At 37.2% G+C, this 26,217-nt stretch overlaps 1 protein-coding gene across 1 annotated transcript; it reads left to right on the top strand.

Moving 5' to 3' along the window:
* The first annotated feature begins 20,776 nt into the window (after nt 1-20,776).
* Nucleotides 20,777-24,133, top strand: LOC110870956 (SHUGOSHIN 1). Its single transcript, XM_022119997.2, has 9 exons — nt 20,777-20,902; nt 21,631-21,800; nt 22,196-22,233; nt 22,313-22,421; nt 22,520-22,543; nt 22,642-22,710; nt 22,786-22,827; nt 23,343-23,442; nt 23,539-24,133. The coding sequence occupies exons 1-9, from the start codon at nt 20,854-20,856 to the stop codon at nt 24,009-24,011; spliced, it is 1,074 nt and encodes a 357-aa protein (XP_021975689.1). The 5' UTR covers nt 20,777-20,853; the 3' UTR covers nt 24,012-24,133.
* The last annotated feature ends 2,084 nt before the right edge of the window (nt 24,134-26,217 follow it).

The raw sequence follows: 26,217 nt of genomic DNA, 5'->3' as shown, positions 1-26,217 counted from the left end.
TAATGATAAATAAATAAACAAACTAAAATTTAATAAAGATATAGTACATCGAATTCGTCATTTAAATACGTATCTTGACGACTGTATGTGTTAATCAATTACATTATATTTATTGAACTCGTGCAATACACGAGATATTTTAAAGATATAACTATAATGTTTATTATATAAAATTAAATTTATACAACCCGTGTAAAACACGGGTTTCTAAGCTAGTTATCTTAAAAAGAAAACGAAACTAAATCATCTTGAAACTCCAAAATATTTTAGTGGCCAAACTTAATCAAGCAAACAAATTTTAATGACCCAACCTAGTAAGTAAACCCCTTTCCAGTTTCCATGGACGGCATACAATAGAAATAGGGGTAAGCATGGTACTGGACCGGTATTAAACTAGTATACCAGTACCTGTCAGTACAACAACCTAAATACTGGTATCAGTACCAAAAGTGAGAAAAAATGGGAATTGGTATCGAAAATGATTATTATAGTACAACATCGGTATCCAGAACCAAATGTTCTTCCTAATCAAAATGATCATATTTCATATATATTCATAATCGTTTTTATTAGGTTTAAACATATAAATTATTTCTTATGGTACAAATCTCATGGGACTTTTAATTTATGTTCCATAAAAAGAGTGACTGGGTCACTACATTTCTTTTTCGATCAAACTAGTATTTTGACCCGCCGCGCGTTGCGGCGGCATCGAAACTTAAAGTAACTCGAACTTGTACCGTCAAATACTTGACCCGACTTGTTTTCAAACAAAAATTAAGTCAAAACGTAGAATAACTGAAAACGCACATAATATTATATTTGACCGGACTCATTATCGAGAAAAAATTACTTCAAAACTTTAACTAACTTCGATTTAAACCGAAACGTATTTAAAAATAAGCACGTAAGAAAATAGTGTTTTCTAAGTTAGAAAAAAATATCGTGCGTTGCAGCGGCATCCAAATTTATGTCATCACGTAAACCAACCTCCACAGTTCTTGTATATATAATTACAAAAGAAATAAAATATAACCTTTAGATGTATGTTTTAATTTTGAAAAGCTTGAAACTAAAAGAAAAATAAATTGCTAACTTAATAATAGGGGAAAAATAATAGCAATAATGTACTCTATATTTTTTAGATTTCAAGACATCTCCAAATGGACTTCAGCATCATATCCCATACATCACATCTAATCGAAATATTATCTTAATGACAAATTTTTCTTATTAATTTTGATAGATATTTAGAATAATTTTACACATGAAAATAGTAAAAAGAAAAAAAACTATGGAAAATGGTATTCAAGTTAATTAATGATCCAATACTTTAAATAAAAAATTGAAAGCAAAACTCATAACTTAATTTACTCTTTCCGATTGTAAACTATTATAGGTAAAGAAATAAATATTAAAATATACTACTTAATAAACTTACTTATCTTGTGAAATGTGGCATCATTCTGAAATTTTGCACAGTATCACTCTACTTCATCACATGCCACGAAATGAGCCTTATCTCTTAAAAGAAATTATGAAGTGTATAAAGTTTTGAATAATGTTTGCATTCATCATCTTCTTTCTTGCTCTCAAAAGTGTCTCAGTCTCAGAGGTATATCTCGTCGGGGAAAATGGACTTCGCACCACCACATCCGGTCTCCATCACGCCGTTCGATTGCCGCTAGCTAACGACGGAGAGAAATGTAACGATTGCAAAGGCAACGAAAGGTCTGTACATGGACTTGCATTTTGAAGATACCAACATCTAAAACCCCCAAATCAACCTACACCAAATCATCTCAATTTCAGATCAAAAACCCACAACTATAAACCTTGTGAGTCTTCCCATCGAGTTCCTGAGCTCTAGTTGCCAGAGTATCATACTGGAGATGAAACTATTATGCACCTACAAACACTTTCCAGTCCATCATGTTTCTTCTGGATTAGCTCGTAGATTCGAAACCCAATAGCGTTGCTTCCGAGACGGTACAAAACAGAGATAGTGATGTAATTTGTCAGTTAGGGTAGGGTATTTTTGTAAATTATGCTGTGCACTGTAGCACCGACATTTAAATTTAAGACTAAATAAATAAATTAAGCATGAAAATATTCAAAAGCATATAAAGCCACTTCAAATGGTGAGCCCCCTCGAATGCATGTATAAATAATAAAAGTGTAATGCATGATCGTGGTATATTTTTATAAAAATATATAACTTTTTTAAATATTTTTTTATTATTTTAATATTATAATATTTTATTACTAGGTTATAACCACGTGTATTACACGGGTTGAATAAATGAATTTTATATATCAAATAACTAGGTTAGAACCCCGTGTATTACACGGGTTGAATAAATGTAATTTTATATATTAAATAATAAAAAAAGTTATATCTTTGAGAACCTCGTGTATTGTACGGGTTGGGTAAATTTAATTTTATATATTAAATAATGAAAAAAGTTACATTTTTAAGAACCTTATGTGTTATACGGGTTGAGCACATGTAATTTTATATACCAAACAATAAAAAGTTATATCTTGATAAACCCTATTTATTATATGGATTGAATAAATCTAATTTTATATACTACATAATAAAAAAGTTATATTTTTAAAAACCCCGTGTATTACACGAGTTGTGATGTATTGTAAAATACATCGGTATTCGCGTCGGTTTTAGTCGTTAGTTAGTTAGTTTTAGTGTCGTTTTAGTTTAGAATGTACATACTATTGATCTAAGTTGTGTTTCCAGGTCTTTACAGCCAAAAGGAGTGAAAACGAGCAGAATCTGGAATGGCGAAAGGCTGGCACGGAAACCGAGGAAGTCGGGAGCTGAAACGAAGAAAATTGGCAATTCTGGAGCTTCCAGGCGGCCCGCGTTGACTAAACATGCATTCCCAGGCGGGCCGCTTTGACTTAATAAAGAATCAGAAGAAACATACCATCTCGCGCCCCGCGTCAACTTGGATAGAAGGACTAGGCGGGCCGCGAGTGTCGTGTAAAACAATTCAGGAGTTTTAACTTTAGGCGACCCGCATAAGATCAAGTTAATATTCCACGCGGGCCGCCTAAAGTTGTTATGTCGGCAGACTTACGAGGATTGCATGGCAAGTTAGGGTTTTCGGTTATAAAAACACATGTTCGCATCAGCAGCCGATTATTGACGAACTAGGGCAACTTTGGGGCTGTTTTGGCTGCTGATTGAAGATCTTGATCGTGTCGGAGGCATACCGGAAGCTAGGAATCATCGGGAAAGCATTCTTGAGCATTCGGGAGTGAAGATTCGGGTTTTATACACCTATTTCTTGCATTCTTTGTTTGTTTAGACTTTGTTAACGATGAATTCAGTTGATACTTTGGTTTTGACTTTGTTTTTGATTATGTTTTCCGGCTAAAACTCATAAACTACCTAGGCGATGACTATGGCATAACGAAGATTGGATTTTTATATGATTATTGATGTGGTTGTGATTTTTCTTGCATTGTAAACACTATGTTAGTTTGTCTTGGTGCGTTTGTATGCTTGTGATTTCTTAGTTAATCGTTTATTTGTTCCATTCAATTCTTGGTGACGGTCTTTATCACGGAATAGAGTTGAATTAGGGTTTTTGACTTAGGTGAGTGTCTATATCACATAATAGGTCATTAATCCTTTAGGGCGAAAAGTGCACTAGTAACCTTAGGAACAATATTCGGTAATTACTTAAAATCAAGTGTGCTGCTAGACTCGTCGCGGAAAGGCTCGAGGATATTGGTAGGTCTAGGAGTAGTTAAAAGGAATTAACCACCCATTGTCTATCCAGCCAAGATTGAACCCATAGTTGCTTTAGACGTTCGCGCGGCAAAGTAGAGCGTCTTGCATAAGCACTTTCAAGAAACTAGAGGACGGACAAGAAATCTAGAAAACCGGTAGTTTAACAACCTCTCGGGAATCTTAGTGTGCTCTTGAGAGGGATTAGGGGTCCTTAGATTTCCCTAGAGGTGAGAATTTTAAGATCCCGGTTTCACACCACATCATTATCATTTAGGAATCCATTCCGAGTTTAGCCTGCGTCTAGCCTAGGTAGTCTTCATTCTCACTGATCAGACCCTTTGCTTGTGTTCGTGTTTTGCTTGCTAGTATTATTTTATTATTTTATCTAGGATTTTTAGAAACCCCCCCAAATTAATAAACAAATTAGTATGTCGTGTCAGTCCGAGTCTAGATAGAGTCGTAGCGTAGTCAGTAGAGTCTCGTGGGTTCGATACTCGGACTTACTTTAGCTTTACTACATTCGATCGGTTCACTTGCCGATTGTGTGTTTAGGGTTTAGGTCGAGTCTTAGTCTATAAATTTAAAGCTTAGAGAGTCTAGAATTAGGGTATTTTATTTAGTTTTATTTGACCCATTTTCAGCACATCAAGTTTTTGGCGCCGTTGCCGGGGAACTCTTGGCGATTGCGCTGATTACTTTGTTTGGACTTGCTTGACATATTACGTGCTATTTTGTTTCTTTGTTTGAGTCGTAGGTGTCTAAGTATTTTAGTGTCTATTTATAGTTAGTCGAGTCGTTTAGTAGAGTCGTCTTACTTGTTTGTTTTCGGTTTTTGCAGTGGATGCCCCATACGCGCTCGCAGGGACCGCCGCCGTTGCCGCTTGCACTCAGGTCTTCCTTCTCGTCATCTACGTCTGAGGTACGTGCTTCTAGCTCTACTTCATTTTCTCAGTCCACCCCAGTTTTCGATCTTACACCAAAATCTTCACCCCACAACTCCCCACCACCCACCCGCCCACCTAGTCCACCACCCGTAGCTCACATGGCCCGTAGGACAGTTTACGACCAGGCTACCACCGGCTTCGCCGGTGGTAATTCCCCCATCACCCTTCCTGAGATCCCGAACGATCGGTCTTGGCAGATACCATCCTACATTATGACCGCCATCACAAATTCCTGCCAGTTCCATGGTCGTGACGACGAGGATGCCCCCGCTCATATCAATCGCATCACTCGTCTCTGCAGCACCTTCTCCATTGAGGGTGTCAATCTTGATGCTAGGTATCTTCAGGTTTTTCCGTTCTCACTTGCTGGACGCGCAGCCGTCTGGTTCGATTCCCAGCCTGCTGGCACTTTCCGTACTTGGGCAGGCCTTCGCGATGCATTCTTAGCCAAGTATTTCCCGCCAGCCAAGGCATCTCGCCTTCGTGACCAGATCCACTCATTTCGTATGGAGCCAGATGAGCCGTATCATCTGGCTTGGGAGCGTTTTCAGACCCTGATCACCCGTTGTTCTCAGCATGGTCTATCTGATTGGGCGTTAGTGGAGAAGTTCTACAATGGACTTACTCCAGAGATTAGGGCTCGTTTCGACACCTCAGCAGGAGGTCAGCTTATGGGGAAGAAGACAGTTGCAGAGTGCAACGATTTGTTTGAGAGTTTTGCCCACTCCGATATGGACTACAGCACTACCAGCAGGACTTCCATTCCTGTGCGTACCACCTCGGCCGGTCGAGGGGTAAACCAAGTTAGCTTGGATTCATCGGTAGCTGCTGCAGTCGAGAGAGCGAAAGAGGAGATTAGGCAGGAGATGAGGCAGGAGTTGAGTGAGATAAAGAAGAAAGTCGATAGGTGTGAAGTTTGTCGAGGAGGTCACGACACCATAGATTGCCCCACGCTCACTCTTGAGCAAGTAGAGTATATAGCTGGTCAGCCTAGGGGTCCCACGAATCCGTTCAATAATTCTAGTTCCAACTGGCGAGGTAGTGGTAATTCGAGTGGGTATCGTTCGTCTGGAAACCCTCCTGGGTTTTCATCTGGTCAGTATCAGAGTAGAGGGCCCGGTATTTACACGCAGTCTAGTTCAGGGCAGTTTAGTGGGTCGGGGTCTAGTGGTCAGTTTTCGAATAGGGGACCGCCTCAGGAGAGTCAGGGTGGTGCGAAAGCCCCTGAGGTTAGCACGAGTAGGTTAGAGGAGATGTTTGCTCAGATGATGACGCGTAGCGATGCGTTCATGAAAAATCAGGAGCAAATTAACAAAAACAACGAGCTCCAGTTCAAGAATCAGCAGGCCGCCCTCCTCGATCTCCAGAGGACAGTAGGCGGGCTTGCTAAGCAGTTACAGGAGCACCCACCGGGTCAGTTTTCGGGAAACACTTTCCCGAATCCCGCGAATCATTCTGTTAAAGCGATCTCGACCCATAGTGGGAAGAGTTTGGGAGAGGTAGTGAGAGAGAGAGAGGGTGAAGAAGTAGAGGAGGAAGTCGATGAGGAGATCGAGATGGAGACTCCGGGTAAGGTGCAACATAGGCTAGACCCAGCAAGTACCGCACACGCCAAGGAGTCACCAGTAGAGCAGAGAGTGGAGAAGCGGTCGAAGAATGCTCGGCCAGCACCAATGATTGATATTTCCCGTCTTCCATTTCCCGCTCGTGCTAGGCAGCAGTTATTTTCTAGGGAGTATGAGAAATTTCTTGAGATGTTCACCCAGCTGAAGGTGAACCTTCCGTTCATAGAGGCTTTGAGATCCATGCCTAAGTACGCTAAGTTCCTTATGGATTTTCTCAAGCGTAAGGATAAGGTAGGTGAGAGTTCTAGTAATCCGTTGAGTGGAGAGGTTTCTGCTGTGATCCTAAATAAACTCCCTGAGAAACTCACCGATCCTGGAATTTTCACGATTCCTTGTTTGTTCGGTGGTGATGTTAAAAACCACGCGTTGGCGGACCTTGGTGCTAGTATTAATTTGATGCCATATTCATTTTACGAAAAACTAGGCCTTGGTGATCTGAAGTCAACACGTATGACCCTCTCGTTAGCCGATAAGTCAGTGAAGTATCCTAGAGGGGTTGTAGAGAATTTGTTAGTAAAAGTGGATAAGTTTGTGTTTCCGGCTGATTTTGTAGTGCTAGATATGGAGGCCGATGATAGAGTTCCGTTGATTTTAGGGCGCCCATTCTTGAACACGGCTAAAGCATTGATAGATGTCTTCTTAGGCACAATTACACTTAGAGCGGGTGAGGAGTCGGTAGTCTTTGACGTGAATAATACGAGAGGGTCGAGTGAGAGAGTTGAGGCGATAGCATCGGTAGATGAGTGTGAGAAGAATGAGAGAGGTGAGAATAAGGTGGTAAGTGAGCCGAGCTTAGAAAAGGTGTTAAAACCCAAGTGTGGGGATCCACCTGATAGGAGAATCGAAGAGTTGGAAGAGAGAGTGAGTACGTTAGAATTTAAGATAGAGAAACTGAGCAAGGCTCAGTGTGGGGATAGGTATAGAGATGATATGTTTAGATTCACACCGTTTGATGACGAGTTGAAGGAAGTTGAGAGATCTAGGAGAGATACGGGTGATAGCGGAGTCGGTAGTGCTAAGGCACGTAAGAGTTGGTTCGGAGTTGAGCTCCGCTTAAATGATCCTCCGTGAGTGCGTGAATAATTGTGTCATACTTGTAGAGTTTGTATTTTGAGTCGTAGATCGTTTGGTGTCGTTAGCTTAGTTTGTTAGTGTCTTTTGCGTGTTTTGTACTTTTGCGTCTTTGGTGTTTTGTTGAGTATTTTGCAGGTATATCGTGCCTATACGTGTCCGAAGTCGACTACCGAGCAGCATCTCAGGTACGTTTAATGGTAAAAACGAGAAAATAATCGCAGGGGGCAATTGGGGAATAAAGAGATTTAAATTCTGCATAATCTGCCATTGCTGCAAGCTGCTGTGCTGATTTTTGATGTTCAGGCGGCCAGCGTAGACTTCCTTGTCTATTTTAAGCGGGGCGCGCGGGCTTGAAAAGGATTGACGATCATGTAAGTTCAAGCGGCCCGCCTCCACTTGCATAGCACACCCATGCGGGCCGCGAGCCCACCAGAAAATGAAACGGGCTGTTTAGCCCAACATTAGTTCATCCATTTGTCCATTCTCCACATTCACCATCATCCATTTACTCACTTCGCCATCACCATTCGGTTCGGGTCGACGCTCAGGTATGTTTGCTTGCAATTTTTGTTGTTGTTGTATTCTGAGTCGCTGTTATTGGGTTTATTATCATCTTAAGTGTGGGGAAACGGGTTGCAAATCTTTACACGTAAAAATGTGATTTTCACAAAAATTTCGACCCGTTTTCCTTTGCATCCACACTTTGGTTAGGCTTGGCACTTAGTTTGTTCGAGGACGAGCAAAGTGCAGGAAGGAGGTAAGATGGTAATTCGGTGGTGTAATTTTGAGTCTTTTATTTTGTACCATGCGTCTAAGTTAGTGGTTTTTGAGTCATTTTGTGTCGAGTCGGTATTGCTTCGGTATTTTGCTTGTTTTTGTTGATGCAGATTCGAATACGTACCACCCGTACTAAATCTCCATTCGGGTGAGTTTGGAGCTGTTTATTCAAATTTCGGGCATTTATCGGGCATGCTAGTTAGAGTCGAGCCGATCGCGAACGAAATGCTATACGATCGAGCTGGATTGGACGAGAGTTTTGGAGCTTAGGCGATAATTAACCAGCTAAGAGGCGCACAAAAAATAGTTTGTGATTACTAACGGTTCACCTGTTTTGCGTGTTTGTTTGACTCTTTGTGAACAGGATGTCAGGTGAAGGAACGTCGTCGGGCACAAAGCGCAAGAGGCGCACCACTCGTTCACAGACGGCTGCATCGGAGCAGCCGGGTACTCCGGTACTTCGGGAGATTAGGTATAGGGATGCTGGGGTCCCACATGGACAGAGTGATAGGTTGGTTCAGAGTCCGTTGTTGCGGTTTGAGGTAGGATCGTACGAGTTTATGAAATTTGAGGCGCTGAAGAATGTGAGGTTGTTAGAAAGTAAGCGGGTTGACTGGGAGTTGCTTAGGAGGTTAGGGCAGGTTGAGAGAGTTCAGGAGTTGCTGGGTGATAAGTTTAGGTGGGCAGTGGAGTGTGAGTGGCCACAGTATTTAGAGCTGACTATGGAGTTTCACTCCACGTTTATTTATAGGCACCCAGGGGGGTTTGATCAGTCAGATGTAGTGTCGTTTGCATTAGGTAAACAAGTTTACAATATGAGCCTGATTCAGTTTGCAGAGGCGACAGGGTTGTATTCAGCTGAGGAGGTTAGGTCAGATGAGTTTAGGAGTTTACTGAGGCAGGTGATGAGGGACCCAGCGGAGGCGTGTGTTGTGAAGGATGATTTAGCACGTTTCTGGCACACCATTGCTATTTCACCGTTTTCTAGCAATTTGGTGGCGTCGGACATTAGGGATCCAGTTTATAGGTTCGTGCATAAGATTCTATGTTCTACGCTGATAGGAAAGCACGAGGGAGATAAGGTGAACCAGCACAGTTTGTTCTGCTTGATGTGCATGGTTGAGAGGCGGCCAGCCAACCTAGCTAGTATTCTGGCGTGGTCTTTGGCGAGGCCGAAGAAGGGGGGTAGTACGGCCAGGTTGTATGGTGGGCCGTATATCACTATGTTGGCCGCCAATTTAGGAGTGTTTGCTAGGTTTCCAGCTGATAGGATGACTGCGGGCCCCGCTCCATCTCTTGTGGAGTTGAGGAGTCTACAGCTAGCCGGGATTGTCACATTCATTGAGCCGCTAGCGTGGACAGAGGTTTTGCCAGCACCACCGTCTCCGGATCCGACTGCAGAGGAGGCAGTGACCACTACGATTCCGGAGCGGTACCAGGTGCCACTTCAGCGACATCAGCTCCCAGCTCGGGAGTATCCACTCAGGCAGCCGCGGTCAGAGCCGCTTACGTTAGAGGGTTTGTATGATCGGGTCGAGCAGGTGAGACATGAGATGCAGCTGGGTTTTCAGGGTCTGTATGACCACTTTCAGTTACAGCTACCACCAGCACTGCAGCCACAGCAGGGGGGTCCCGCTGGTGGAGAGGAGGAGCAGGATAGTGGAGATGCATGAGGATGAGCAGCAGTGATAGCAGCGGTTGTTTTGCCGCTTCCGTTCGCGTGTCCGAGTTAGTACAGTTTGCTGAGCGCGTTATGGATTGGAGGGCATGTGTGGTATCGACTGGCATATTGACAGTCTCACATATGATTCAGCTAAGTCGTTCCACTTGTATACTTGTATATTATTTTATTATATTTTTGTTTTGGGTTTTTAGGAGTCCGGTTTCCATCCTTGCATTAGGGACAATGCAACATTCAAGTGTGGGGATGGGAACTTGTAGTTAGTGAGTCAATGATTATAAAAAAAAAAAAAAAAAAATCCAAAAAAATTAAAAAAATAGAAAAATGTCTTTTGAAATAAGAAGTTTGCAAAATAAAAACGGAAAATGATAGAAAAGTCGGGTTTTTGATCGGGTTCAAATAATAATAATATGAGATAAAATATTCGTGCTTGTGTCTAGTTTGGGATGCGCGGGTAGGCTTGATTCGGTTTCGGGTTCCTTTGATATTAATTATACCTAATTGTCGGTCTACTAGTGGGTTCTCATCTAGGGAAAGTGGGGAAATTGAAACCGCCAATAATAGTATAAGGGATGCCGTTATAAGCTAAGATCGTTAGAGTTTTTGGTCATTATCTCGTTAAAAAAAAATAAATAAATAAATAAATAAATAAGCGAGCTAGAAACTAAATGAAAGTAGCCATTCTATGTAATCTGTGGTTGGGGATAGCGACTCTACAGCCGGAATACCGCTAGAATGTGTGAAATCGACCTTGCAAAATAAAAAGTACCGAGGCCTATGTAATCTGTGGTTGGGGATAGCGACTCTACAGCCGGAATACCTCTAGGATTAGGGAAAGCAACGTCTACGCTCGTAAATGAAAAAAAAAAGAAAAAAAAATGAAAAAAAAAAATGGAAAAATGGAAAAATAGATTTGATTTTAAACTCTCTTGATCTTGGTATAAGGCGGTTAGGAAATAACCCAGTGGTGGTTCCTGTTGTCCTATAAGCTTGAGGGGGGAGTAGGTGGACTTGCAATTCGTAGCGTGAGACCCTAGGTGGATCGACCGAACTTGAACTTAAATTGCATGATAAGGGCTTGAAACCGGGTTGGGTTTAAGAGGATCATTATACTTGCAATCGCGGCTAACACGAGTATCGATTTAATAAAATAATCTAAGCTTTTGTCCCGATCGACTGTCTTGACTATGATTCCGTTTGCATTATTCATTTTCGAGGACGAAAAAAAGATAAGTGTGGGGATATTTGATGTATTGTAAAATACATCGGTATTCGCGTCGGTTTTAGTCGTTAGTTAGTTAGTTTTAGTGTCGTTTTAGTTTAGAATGTACATACTATTGATCTAAGTTGTGTTTCCAGGTCTTTACAGCCAAAAGGAGTGAAAACGAGCAGAATCTGGAATGGCGAAAGGCTGGCACGGAAACCGAGGAAGTCGGGAGCTGAAACGAAGAAAATTGGCAATTCTGGAGCTTCCAGGCGGCCCGCGTTGACTAAACATGCATTCCCAGGCGGGCCGCTTTGACTTAATAAAGAATCAGAAGAAACATACCATCTCGCGCCCCGCGTCAACTTGGATAGAAGGACTAGGCGGGCCGCGAGTGTCGTGTAAAACAATTCAGGAGTTTTAACTTTAGGTGACCCGCATAAGATCAAGTTAATATTCCACGCGGGCCGCCTAAAGTTGTTATGTCGGCAGACTTACGAGGATTGCATGGCAAGTTAGGGTTTTCGGTTATAAAAACACATGTTCGCATCAGCAGCCGATTATTGACGAACTAGGGCAACTTTGGGGCTGTTTTGGCTGCTGATTGAAGATCTTGATCGTGTCGGAGGCATACCGGAAGCTAGGAATCATCGGGAAAGCATTCTTGAGCATTCGGGAGTGAAGATTCGGGTTTTATACACCTATTTCTTGCATTCTTTGTTTGTTTAGACTTTGTTAACGATGAATTCAGTTGATACTTTGGTTTTGACTTTGTTTTTGATTATGTTTTCCGGCTAAAACTCATAAACTACCTAGGCGATGACTATGGCATAACGAAGATTGGATTTTTATATGATTATTGATGTGGTTGTGATTTTTCTTGCATTGTAAACACTATGTTAGTTTGTCTTGGTGCGTTTGTATGCTTGTGATTTCTTAGTTAATCGTTTATTTGTTCCATTCAATTCTTGGTGACGGTCTTTATCACGGAATAGAGTTGAATTAGGGTTTTTGACTTAGGTGAGTGTCTATATCACATAATAGGTCATTAATCCTTTAGGGCGAAAAGTGCACTAGTAACCTTAGGAACAATATTCGGTAATTACTTAAAATCAAGTGTGCTGCTAGACTCGTCGCGGAAAGGCTCGAGGATATTGGTAGGTCTAGGAGTAGTTAAAAGGAATTAACCACCCATTGTCTATCCAGCCAAGATTGAACCCATAGTTGCTTTAGACGTTCGCGCGGCAAAGTAGAGCGTCTTGCATAAGCACTTTCAAGAAACTAGAGGACGGACAAGAAATCTAGAAAACCGGTAGTTTAACAACCTCTCGGGAATCTTAGTGTGCTCTTGAGAGGGATTAGGGGTCCTTAGATTTCCCTAGAGGTGAGAATTTTAAGATCCCGGTTTCACACCACATCATTATCATTTAGGAATCCATTCCGAGTTTAGCCTGCGTCTAGCCTAGGTAGTCTTCATTCTCACTGATCAGACCCTTTGCTTGTGTTCGTGTTTTGCTTGCTAGTATTATTTTATTATTTTATCTAGGATTTTTAGAAACCCCCCCAAATTAATAAACAAATTAGTATGTCGTGTCAGTCCGAGTCTAGATAGAGTCGTAGCGTAGTCAGTAGAGTCTCGTGGGTTCGATACTCGGACTTACTTTAGCTTTACTACATTCGATCGGTTCACTTGCCGATTGTGTGTTTAGGGTTTAGGTCGAGTCTTAGTCTATAAATTTAAAGCTTAGAGAGTCTAGAATTAGGGTATTTTATTTAGTTTTATTTGACCCATTTTCAGCACATCAAGTTTTTGGCGCCGTTGCCGGGGAACTCTTGGCGATTGCGCTGATTACTTTGTTTGGACTTGCTTGACATATTACGTGCTATTTTGTTTCTTTGTTTGAGTCGTAGGTGTCTAAGTATTTTAGTGTCTATTTATAGTTAGTCGAGTCGTTTAGTAGAGTCGTCTTACTTGTTTGTTTTCGGTTTTTGCAGTGGATGCCCCATACGCGCTCGCAGGGACCGCCGCCGTTGCCGCTTGCACTCAGGTCTTCCTTCTCGTCATCTACGTCTGAGGTACGTGCTTCTAGCTCTACTTCATTTTCTCAGTCCACCCCAGTTTTCGATCTTACACCAAAATCTTCTTTTATAACAAAGTTATAAATATTATAAAATATTATATTATCTCCTATACAAATTATTTAAATTTATATTAAATTTAATTTTATAATTATTTTTTAATTGATATTAATTATCTATAAAAATAGATGACTTCAATGAATGACATGTGTCCTTTAATTGGTTTCTTTTATTATATAGTATAGAAGATAAGTATATAGAAGTATAGATATATATAAAGTTTAATATTTCAAATTTTATATCTTTCTTCAACCATTAACTTCTAAAAGTGAAAATGATTTTTCTTTTAAATCATTTAATTAATTCTACTCTTTCAGCGTATTTATATAACTACCCATTCTTTAACAAAATTGTCTTTATCCAACAGTTGGATAATACTTTATGTTTTCGAATGGTACATAAACATATAATCTATACTATATAATATCAAAATAAAATTTTAATATAATATTTAAATTTTTTTAATTTAAAATTTATCAATAAATTATTGATGCCCTCATTGAATGACATGTGTCCCAAATCAGGTTTCTTTTATTATAGAGTATAGATAAAACATTATTTTTTTAAAAGCCTCATTTATTGCACGGGTTGAAGAAATGTAGTTTTATATATTAAATAATAAAATAGGTTATATTTATAAGAACCATATGTATTGTACGGGTTGAATAAATGTAATATTATATACCGAATAATAAAAAAATTATATCTTTAAAACAATTGTATTACACGGGTTGAATGAGCAGATTCAATTTAATTTACTGCCTAACTATGAAGAGAGAGAAGAAGAATTTAAAAACAAGGTATGCATGAGATTCTTATGGACCTTTTGCAAATTATTGTTAAGACTGCAGCTTATTATTAGAGTAGGTGGCAGATTATTATTGTTAAGACGACAATATAGTCATTATTTATTTACTTTTTTATTGGTCTTTGAAGATGGCTAATTTGAGGCAAAAGTTCTTTCATGGCGGTAGGCTAGATGTTGTTCCTGCTTTAGAATTTTCCTCCAATGCACACAATATATGGAATGCTATAAAGGAGAACAAAACCATTGATGCTCACAATGTAATGGTTATACTGTTATAGACATTTCTAATCTGGAAGTTTTTTATGCTTTCTTTTATTAGTAACAATGTATTTATTGAAAATTTCATTTACAGAGAGACAAAACAAATAGCCAACCGATCAAGGTCCTATCGAATTTGAAAAAAATTGCTGATCTGGGTATTAAACACGTTGAGCTAATGAAAGACTCCATCTTCCATAGTCTTTCATCAGTTACTAAAGGCAGAGAATCTTCTGCCGCGTTAATAATGGCATTATGCAAAAGCTATGATCAGAACAGAAAGGGTTTTCAGCTTAACGAGAAAGTGTTTTTCAGTTTTTGCACCAAAGAGGTGGCGGATATCATTGGCATGGAAGATAGAGGCACAAGCTTTGAAGAGTATAAAATTCAAAACAAGTTCTCTTCAAGTTTTCCTTCATTTGTGAAGGGTTCAAAATCAACCATCACCACTAAGGAGATGAAGAGAAAATTGTCAGCAATGAAGGTGGAAAATGATGATGCCAAACAAAATTTTAGAAGGCTCATGACCTTCTATTTGATTGAAGAAGTGCTTATATGCAACAGAAACAACAAGGTCCAAGGTAGCCTATGGCCGATGGTATCAAATCTTGATGCATGTGAAAGCGTCAACTGGGCAAAGGCAACCGAGGACCACCTGCATAAGGCTATGGAGGATGCCAAAAAATGGTTTGAGAATGGTAAAACCGGTCAACACATTTTCATCGGAGCTGCTCCTGTTTTGGAGGTATGGTCTACAATTTCAGACTTAGAATATATATATATATACATACATACACATTTACTCATAATAAAGTTCTTGTCATTTTACATTGTCTTTTTTTTAAATATTGTGTTAGGCTATTTTATATGAACGCATTCCTGATATGCGGCCGAGTCATTGGGCAGACGCGGGCTCCTCAATCGAGAAGTGGAAACCTCATAGGAGAGAGGACAAATGGATAAAGTATAAATTTAGTAAACTGACTTCTACTAGTGTAAGTAGTCCGATAAGTGGATTGAGTTTATTTATTTTTTTTGAATGACAATTTACATTTTTTTATTTATTTATTTTGATTTTTGGGTAAGTCCATTTAATTATCATTTTTCATTTATTTCCAGATTTTACCGTGCAAACATTGCAGTGCATCTAGTGGCAGTCCTAAAGCTATGACGAATGAATATTTTAGTGAAAAGAACGATACCGTCATTTATCCATCCAGAGAGGCTGTGAATGTTGAAGGAGATGTTCAGTTCGTTCAAGATACAGTTCTTATGCAAACTGGTTCAGAAGCAGAGAAAGATGTTGTGATTGGTTCTCAAAATGAAAAATCCAGTCAAGAAGATGTATCCAAAGACTTGGAGAACCTGGAGAATTTCAATTTGAATCCAGAAGTTGAGGCTGCAAAGATTTTATCTGAGGCTGCAAAGATTTTATCTGATATTGCCAACAAATTAACTTATTTATCTACTAGTCATTAAAACACATTTGAGACTTTTGATAAAGCATATTATCTATCTATAATCTTAAAGTTAAATGTCGGTGAAATTTACATTTATAGCCCCTTCTCTTTTTCTTTATGGCTTTTACACAATGTGCATTTTGAGAATTCTGCTCATAAATGATAGGTTGCCCAAAGCATGCAAATTAATAGCCTCACATTATGCTTCAGAGCCTAGAGGTATGTTTCATAGAGTTATTACTTTTAGCTATCTATTTTTACCAGCCCCTTCACTTTGACCATTAGCACTTTCGGTCCCTACTTTATTTTACAAACTAACCTTTATACTATATATAATATAAACTAGAAAAAGACCCCCCGCGGTGCGGCGGGGTATTTGGTTTCTATTAAGTGACAAAGGTATAGTTATTCTAAATCATGTGACTATCCTTTTAAGTGTTTTTCAAATGTGAAACTGAAATCACTGTAAACAATCGATGCATGTTGTGCGCAATGTTCAGTCCTTGTAGGATGTCTACCGCTGTAACGGAAATCTGGCAAACCACCTACAGTGATTAATGAATAAAAGCTTTAAGTTAGTTGAGTTTCACATTTATATAGTTCTTCTGGTATGAAAGTAGAGGTAACAATTTTGACCCAATTACGACCCAAACCAATCCAACTTGACTAGAAAAATGACGACCCAAACCAATCCAACTTGACTAGAAAAATGACCCGTCTCAAAACTGACGCTGTTTCACCCATGGCCAGATCCAACAATCATGTAATGTAGGGGTGAGTGTTTGGATTGAACCGACCCGAACCGGGATAGACCCGACCCGAACCGAAACCCGAGCAATCACATATGTAAGAACCGAAGGCAGACCCTATATACTCGGTTCGGGTGTTGGGTATGAGTTCGGGTAATAAAGAAAGACCGAAACTGATTATATTTCAAGCCAATTGTTCTACAATCTCAATGCTTTGATTACCATATGTAGAAAATCAATGATAGCAGACAGGTTCGGTGGGACAGTAGGGACGACGAACTCATTTTCTTGGTTTTTTCAATGTTGTAGAGAAGTGGAAAGAGTGTGTATTAAATACAATATAATTGCAAAAGGTTTTTGATAATGTAAATTATTAAGTTGAATTTAAATATATAGATCTGTAAAAGTTTATGACCTTTCATTTCACTGAAATATCACCATTTTTCAAAGTTACCCATGCTACCTTCATTTATGTTCTATATTTTTTCGCTCGTTATGTCTCACAAAGAACTACTGATATTCTATAGCGACAATGTATCCAGAATTTCAAACACTACTCCGGCGGCCATGATAAACTTGATAGCTGGAAAGTCATATGGTTTTGTATCTCAGGGCCACAATTTCTTCATTGCTGTAAGCAGCTAATAAGAAGCCACCATCCCAGTAACACGACCATTCGGTTTGGCCTTGAAAATTTCGGTTACCCTCAGTCCATACCCGAGAACCGAACCCGAACTTGGACAAAGTGGTTGAAAGACCCTCTTCTTTTCATGTAATTTAATGTAATTTAGTTTGTTTTTTGCCATTCTAGTTTGTGCTTTCTAACACGATACCAGCATTAAAAATATGGGCATGGCTTGCTAGTTATTAGTCATCTTTATTTATTTATTTACTATTTATTTATTTATTTATTTATTTATTTATTTATTTATTTACTATATAACATTTTGCAACCAAAGGAATAGTATCCCCATCCATAAACGGTTTTGCAACCAAAGGAATAGTATCCCCATCCATTAAACGGGGGCTTTACACTTAGATTTTTTTTCAATTAAACTATATAATTATTTTAATAATATAAATAATTTAAAGATCTCTTAATTTTTTAACTTTTAAAATATAATGTTTTACAGAATTTCTAAATATACAATTGCGACACACTTATTTTTCTGTACGTTTCAGATTAACTTTTAGAGTAAATTGCACTTTTCGTCCTTTATGTTTTAATCAAAGTTTAGGCCGTGTCCTTTAACTAATGAAATTACAGCGAATGTCTTTTATGTTTTAACTTTTCTATAGGCAGGGTCCTTTCTCTGTAACCCATTTTTTTCTAGTTGGGCCATTTAAGGTTAAAAGTAAATATGATATGATAGAAAAATTATATATTATTATAAAAATATGAAAAAAAAAAGTATATGTTATTATAAAATTCAAATCACTATTCATACCCACTTTTCAAGAAATCTCACTCTAGTTAAAGAAATGTAAGAAACTCATTTGTGTGGACATAAAAATGTCACGTGTTACACTTTTTGACAGTCAACTTTTTCTAAATTTGTTTATATCTTTTTGTTAGAAGAGAGAGGAGAGAGAATATGTGAACGTGTTACATTTTTTGGAACCTCACTTGTTACACATTTTATGTGTTTTGATAGAAGTTTTTTAAAACTTGAAACTTAAAGTGTTACAAATTTCAATAATTTTAGAATTTACAAAGGTTTTTAGTTATGCAGTACACGTAACAATATGTTACATTTTGTAGTAAGTTTTTTGGAGTAATACTTACAGACATACACACTTTTGTATCAGACTGTAACGATTCTGAAAAACACTTTTGCAGGCTTTACACTTTTATGAAAAAAGTAACATTTTTGTACTTGATTTAATCTACACCATAGATTAAATAATGGATGATGGAGATGGGGTTTCCTTGGTGTTCTTAACTCAACAAGGTTTTCATTTTATCCTTCCCTAGATATATAGGGAAAAGTAAAATGAGAACCACCTTGAGTTGTGAAAACCATGAGAATTATGTTTTTTCAAAAAAATGTTCTCAAATTTTTTTCTCAAGAATCTTAAATAAAATCATTTTTCTAGCAAAAATAAAAAATAAAAAAAATGTACCATTGCAAAAATTTACATCGGATGTAAAAAAATTACATCGCCATAAACAAAATTTACAATAGGTGCAAATAAAATTTATATCGGACGTAACTAACAATTCGACAAGTTTTTTTGTTTTTTGTTTTTACAGACGTGTGTATAACAATTTCATCTACCTTTGTGTAAATAATGGTGGCCTAACTCGTGCGGGAAGTAGGAGTTCTCATGGTTCTCACAACTTGTGGTGATTTTTAATTGAACCGATATAAACTAAAAGATTTATTGGACCCTCTTTGTAAAATTACTCTTACAACTTATTGGGCCAAATAATTTTATTTTTATCTATATTTAAAATCCATATTCATTATCTAGACATTTATCTAATGTAATTTGTTGGATCCTCTCTATTAAAATTTAGAGTTAATTGCCATTTTCGCCCCTGAGGTTTGGGCACATTTGCCATTTTCGTCCAAAATGAAGGTTTTGTACCATTTTGCCCCCAACGTTTCTAACTTTTTGCCATTTTCATCCAAATACCTAACCAAGTTACTTTATATCTTATTATGGATTATTTTGAAATATCTCATTAATAGGGGTGTAATTTGTAAATAAGTTTACCATATATATATATGTCTTTTATCCCTTACATTCATCACTAAACACCCCTTTACACTTGCACAGGGAAGAAGAAAAAAAAACCCCTAAATCGCGCCCCCCCCTTTCTTCTTCAGCTCGTTCCATGAATCAAGACATGGTTGTATGTAATTGCGGTGCTCAGACTATCATAAAAACGTCGTGGACCTCCCAAAATCCTGCTCATCGATTCCATTGCTGCAACAGAATTAATATTTTTTGATAGTTAATTATTTATTCTAGAAATTTTCCCTTAAAATAATTAAAAGCAGTCGAAATGATTTGAAGCATTTTTTTATAACACAATGAACTTTTCACCCTCCAAAATCTTGGTCAACAAACGAGCTGCAGAGCAACAATGCTTACATCTCCTCCAAGCCTGCAACACACTGATTAACCTCACCCAAATTCACGCACAACTCCTCAAATTAGGTCTGCAAAACAACCCACTAGTCCTCACCAAATTCACACAAACTTCATCCGATCTCAATGTCATCAACTACGCTTCCTTATTCTTATTCAACCCAGATGCCAAAACCCCATTTATATGACACGTTCCTTTACAACACTGTTATTAGAGCTTACACACAAACAAATACGTACAGGGTCACTGCCGTTGATGATTAGTGGGTATGCGAGAATGGGGATGGGTACGAGTGCGGTTGAGTTGTTTAGGGAGATGCAGGTTGCTGGGGTTAGACCGGATGGGTACGAGTGCGGTTGAGTTGTTTAGGGAGATGCAGCGATTTAGGGTTTCTTATCTCTGATGAAAGAAGTAGGTGAGTTATAAAGTCTGATAAATAATAACTATAAGCTAATTTATAAATTACCCCCTTATAATTGATAAATTTCAAAAATACCCTATAATAAGGTATAAACTAACTTGGTTAGGTATTTGGATGAAAATGGCAAAAAGTTAGAAACGTTGGGGGCAAAATGGTACAAAACCTTCATTTTGGACGAAAATGGCAAATGTACCCAAACCTCAGGGGCGAAAATGGCAATTAACTCTAAAATTTAATCTTATAATTTATTGGGCCCAAATGATTTTATTTTTATCCATATCTAAATCTTATAACATATTGAACCCATTAGTCTTATTTTGATCCATCTTCATTATTCAAACATCTATATAATGTAATTAATAATAAAAAGTTTAAAAAAAAACAAAAGACGAAAGATCGGATATTAATGGCGATGAACTTTATATGGAGTTGAAGTTACCTGACACATTAGAATCGGTTGAATTTTGCAACCCTATATTTTTACTCTGTTCGTTGCTATACGCTAATAGTCGTTTAAAAAAATAGTTTATATAGTTCATTAGACCAAATGACCTTTTTTTCGACTCAGCCGAGGTACTTAAATCTTCAGTAACGACTCTTTCGACTAGCTCATGAGTGGCTTAGTTCGTTTACACATTAATAGTTATGATAATCCGTGTTTTGTTAAAAGTATTTTAAGACAGGAAATGGAAAACAAAATTGGGCCTTCACTAAAGCCCACTAGGCCCACTATTTAAACTTGTATCGATTTCCCTCCTCTATTATGAATTTCAATTCCAAAATGTGTGTGTAAACTGGAGAGACGATGAGATTTGATCGTTAAAAATTAGGGTTTACATTGAAACCGAAGCTCATGGAAGCTCAATCCGTTCATGATTCGAAGTTTAATTTCTTCACTGAAGGTATCCGCTAAATTTAGCCCTAACTCTCTCTATTCTAAAACTCAGCTATTAATTTTTTGAATTATTATGATTTCATCGATATTATTTGTGCTAAAATTGACGAATCAATAGCTGAATCAATAGTACTAGTTACGTATTCAATCTCTGAATCTGTTTCAATTTATTCGACTACAAATAGTTGTGGTTTTCATGATGACTCATAGTATAAGTGGCGATAGGTGTTACGGATATGATCGGTTTGAAATGGACGCTTGAATTATAGTTTGTGTTTATGCATCTGTTAACATCTAAGGTTTTTGTTAGGTTTGTTGTAATTGACTAGTTGCTTGTGTTATCATAAGTTTTATTTGGGGATGGATAAGCATTAAGCCCTAGGTAGTGGAAGGAGTATAATATTAATGATTTGATGTTGTGAGGCTAGAATTTTATATGTGTACATTGAATATTTGGTGTGAAGATGTAGAGATTTAGGGTTTGTTACTGTGCTATTGACATTTAGAACCATATCTAGCTATGTTCTGCAATGAAAAGCCAAGTTTTAGGCGTTAAAAACGACAATAACTTGTTTATTGTTTTGTTTATGTTATAAAAGTTAACTTGAGGCCTGAACTAGGGTACATGCTAAAGGATGTTACACTGATAATTTTTCATTACAATGTTCATTAGTTTATTGGATTATTATTCTGATTGTGTTGAATCTGTTGATACAATATCTTGTACTGAAATAGATGAGCCCAAAGTAGTAGAAAAGACAAAGGGTAAATCGAAAGTTCGAGGAAGGAGAACCCTTGCTGACATCAGCAACATACCACAAGGATTTACAGGTTTAAAAGGTCACAAGTCAGGGCCAAGTTCAGATGCTTTAAGTTTCAGAAAGCATATTGATCAGCTTCAAAAGGTACATCTTGTTGTTGGTGACATCCCATGCTTTTGCTAAATATTCATCTATGGTGTAGTTAGTTTCCACATCAGCATCTCTTTAGCTAATATTTTGTCAATGTTTTAATTAACAGTTATAGTTAGAAGGTAGAGTTCTTAAGTTTGTTTAGCAAATGATTCATTTGCGTCTAGTAGTGAATAGATTAGGCATGTTTTTAGACATATATCTCATTACTCAGGTTATACGTAGCTTCCGTATGTGCTAGCCAGTAGCCACTTAAAGTTAAGGATTCATTATTAACCAAGACGATGAAGCCATACTCTCTCATGGTTTTGTTTACGTGATTCAACAAAACGACTTTTTATTAATATATATGTTCAATCAGTGATTGAGGTCTCTTTTATGTGATTCAGGAAAACGCAGAACTTATGAAGCGCTTAGCAGAGAAAAAGTATCATTCTTTTTCCATTCCATGTGTCCTTGGAATATTCAAACCCTTTTTTTGTGATTTTTCCTTAATATTATTGCAGTAAAGTTATTGAACTAAGTGGAACCGAGATGCAAAAACTGAGGGTCACTTTGGAGAAGGTGAAGGAGCAGAATTTGCAGCTTGCTCAGTCAAACAACCAAATGCTAGAAGTCGGTTTTCTTCACATAATTTGTTGAATTTTGTTATACGTTTTTCCTTCTTGTAATATGCATTTGAATTTCTATGATGTATTGTGTCTATGTCGCAGGAAGTACGTTCGCACAAGGAAAGGGTAAGTGAATCAGCAAAATGCTTCGTAACTTCTCATTTTATCTGACTTTTAACAGTGGTCGTATTCATACCGCTTTTTGTTTGGTTGTTTTGAGTCAGCAAAAAGCTCTGAATCATGAGCTTGGATGCAAAAATGGTTTGATTGTTGCAAAAAACTTGGAGTTGGAGGTCAGTTAGTGATAATTTTCTCCATTTGCTGGCACACCACATGATACATGGTGCATTTGTGCAATTTTATTTCAGGGAAAAGACATAGCCAGAATGTGCCAAGCAGATGATATCGGTGTAGGTTTACAACAATGATTATATTGCTGTATAGGGGTGACTTCAAACGAAAGCCACCAAATAGTTAGTAACTAACACCTAAAAGAACCACTTTTTAGCCTTTGATCATCAAACCAAGAGTGTTCACGGTTTCACGGTCTGGTTCGGCTTGTTTTGACAAAAAAAAAATCAGGTTGAATTGCTAACTACGGTTTGGGACATGATAAATCCAACCGTCTGGGTTGGGTTGGTTTAGCGGTTTCATGGTTTGGATTTGGCAGTTTGAACTAGTTTTTTTTTTTTTTTTTTTTTTTTTTTTTTTTAAATTGTTAGTTTCGATTAAATACTTTTAAAATGATAAAGCTTGTTCATGAAAATATTAAACACACACATAACTTCATTTTCCAAAAATAAATAAATAAAAGTAATAGAGGTTAAACAACCTCTTCAGTTTACATGGTTGATTCCATCTTGTTTGTATTACCTTATAAATTATAATACCAAAACAGGGTCAACATTTATGTCTTCACTTGTAGCACAATAAGGTGACCGAGCCAGAGGAGACAGAAGTTTGTACGGTAGCAGAAGGCGATGCTGACAAACGTTCTACTAACGGCAGAAGACAAATATCCAAAAGTATGTTTTCTTTTTCCCCCCATTTTACATTCTTCTATAGACACCTACTAATTCCAAAAATGAGTATTTCTTAACTTGCTGATTTTATTATTTTAGGTTTAGTCCATTCTAATAAAACAATTCAAGATAATGACAAGGGTAAAACCAAAAGGCGTCAAAGAAGGCAATCTGCAAAGTTTAAGCTTGATGAGCCCAAACCTACTCTAGACTCACTCAAGATAAACATTACTGATGCTGCTGCTGCTGCTGCTGCTGCTGATGATGATGATGATGATGATGAGTTTAAGGTTGATGAGCCCAAATCTACTCAAGACTCACTTAAGATAAACAATATCGATGCTGCTGCTGCTGATGATGATGATGATGGTAAATTGAAAGTGGATGATTCTAGTGCAGGGACTTCATCATCATCATCGGAAATGAAAGATAAAGAAGGTGATTCTTTTCAAGATAACAACAAACCTTGTGAACATAGAAAAACATCCCTTTCGAGGCCGGTACGCGAAGCAGCCAAGAAAGTTCAGTCTTACAAAGAAATCAATCTTGTTGTGAAGATGAGAAGAGAGTGAGTGTTTTTCAAACTTTTTGCTATGTAAAAAGTCTTCGTACATTCTTATGACTTTCACCTCAACAGTTTAGAACCCATTTATATCTTAAAGCTGGGTGTAATAAAGGAATACTATTAGCTGAATCTTGTTTGTTTACAATTGCTGTATTAGATAGATTATAAGCAGGGCCGGCCCAAGGGTAAGTAAACTAAGCAAGGGTTTTGGGCCACCATTTAAGAAAGGCCCTAAATTTAAAAAAGACTGCTAGTTTTTGCATATATATATATTTAAATTAGGGCATTTAAACATAAAATGCAAGGTTGATTTAATGGTAAACTTCCTCTCTATTTACAAGAAAGGCAGGGGTTCGAGACCTTGTTAGGAAGCTTTTTTCGTTTGTTATTTTTAAATACAAAGCCCAAAATCCAATTGGTACAAGCCTAGCAAAAAGAACCTTATTTAGTAGGCCCCAGATCTCTAGTTTGCTTTTGGTCTCTAAAACGGTTGAGCTAGCCCTGATTATAAGTAGGAAATTAAGCTCCTCATGTTTTATTGGGATATATATAAACAATTGAAACAAACCAAACTGTCCACACTAAAATAGCCGGCTGATTTAGTCTAAGATTTATACGATTTGATGATTTGGCTGACCGTTTAGAATTTTGAACTAATCATGTAAACCAAACCCATCATTAACCTTCAATTTATTGGTAAATGTGTTGTTTTTTACATTGATATTGTTTTAAGGATTGATGTCTTAAAGCTACATTGTGATTAGATCCTGTATATACATGTATTCAGTATGTTTTGTTAAAGACAACGTGTTTTTTTAAAGTTTGATCATAGTACTCTGTTTTACTGCACTTGATGTTGGATGCTAGGTGTGTTCATAGTAATGTGTTTTAGTGATAAAACACAATAACGAACCAGTTACTGACTGATAAACCACAACGTGATACTCTAGCTACTGACTGCTACATAGATGTGTGTTTTAGTGATAAAACACACTGTAACGTCATAGTTTTTTTTTTTTTCAGGAACCACGTTAGAAGAAGAAGAATTGCGACTTGAATGATAAACAATGAAATGCTCATAATATATAACCGTGAATTCGATTTTAATGTCATATTTGGTTTCCTTAAATTTCTCATAAGTTAGTTATAATAAATAAATATATACCATAAATATAATAAGCATCAAATTACTTTCTTGCTCTTTTTATTAAAATAACTACTTGCCACATGTCATTATGTGGTGGCTTCCTACACTTTGTAGGAAAAATTGGCTTTGTAGCCAACTCCTATTGTTTAAGACAAAACTATTTCAAGACAAAATTGTAGTGTATGTCCTTTACGTTTACATTAAATTGCACTGTACGTCCTTTATGTTTAAAATTTTCAGTGCATTTCCTTTAAGTTTATTTTTTGTTGCAGTGCGCGTCCCTTAACATAAACATAGTTAGTTTTCTCAGTTAACATAAACACATGTGACATGCCTAGCACATGATGGGCATAATAGTCATTTTGAGAAAATAATAATGAGGTGTATAAAAATCCAAACCTTATTCATATTGGAGCCTTTAAAGCAACCAAACCATGTCAAAATAAACTGCAAATCATCTTGATAAGAAAATGCAAATAAAATGCAAAAAAAAAAAAAAAAGATCAAATCATGACCAAATAAATCTTAATCAAACATAGTAATCATAACATAACATAATAGTATCAAAACAATTGATCAAACTGTTATGACAAAATACATCCCTAAATGACGAAAAACACAATTAGCAAAAAAAAAGGTATAGAACCTAAAATCATTTATTTTGTCTACACCCCTTTTACCTGTTTCAACACTCTTGTTATCCTTGTCAACGATTTTCTTACCTTGTCAACTGGCTTCTTACCCTTGTCAATTGGCGTCTTACCCTTTTCAACAATCTTCTTAGCTTTGTCAACTCTCTTGTTACCCCTATCAACAATTATTTTCTACACCTCATTAATTATTTTCTTAAAATGACTAATTTACCCATCATGTGCTAGGTATGTCTTTAAGTTAACTAAGAAAACTAACTAGGTTTGTGGTAAAGGACGTGCACTGCAACAAAAAATAAAGGTAAAGAACGTGCACTGAAACTTTTATACATAAAGGACGTGCAGTGCAATTTAATGTAAATAAAGGATATGCACTGCAATTTTGTAATATTTTAAATGCAATTTTGTAATATTTT

The sequence above is a fragment of the Helianthus annuus genome, chromosome 8, assembly GCF_002127325.2.
Source record: "Helianthus annuus cultivar XRQ/B chromosome 8, HanXRQr2.0-SUNRISE, whole genome shotgun sequence".
Taxonomy (NCBI): Eukaryota; Viridiplantae; Streptophyta; class Magnoliopsida; order Asterales; family Asteraceae; genus Helianthus; species Helianthus annuus.
Note: the sequence above shows the minus strand (reverse complement) of the source record. Positions and strands in the feature narration are given on the sequence as shown.

What these genes read in the sequence shown, in the direction of transcription:
- LOC110870956 (XM_022119997.2), top strand. Translation starts at nt 20,854, where the DNA reads ATGGAAGCTCAATCCGTTCATGATTCGAAGTTTAATTTCTTCACTGAA. An exon ending in CAAACAACCAAATGCTAGAA is followed by an intron (nt 22,422 to 22,519) that starts GTCGGTTTTCTT and finishes TCTATGTCGCAG; the next exon opens with GAAGTACGTTCGCACAAGGA. An exon ending in GCCAAGCAGATGATATCGGT is followed by an intron (nt 22,828 to 23,342) that starts GTAGGTTTACAA and finishes CTTCACTTGTAG; the next exon opens with CACAATAAGGTGACCGAGCC.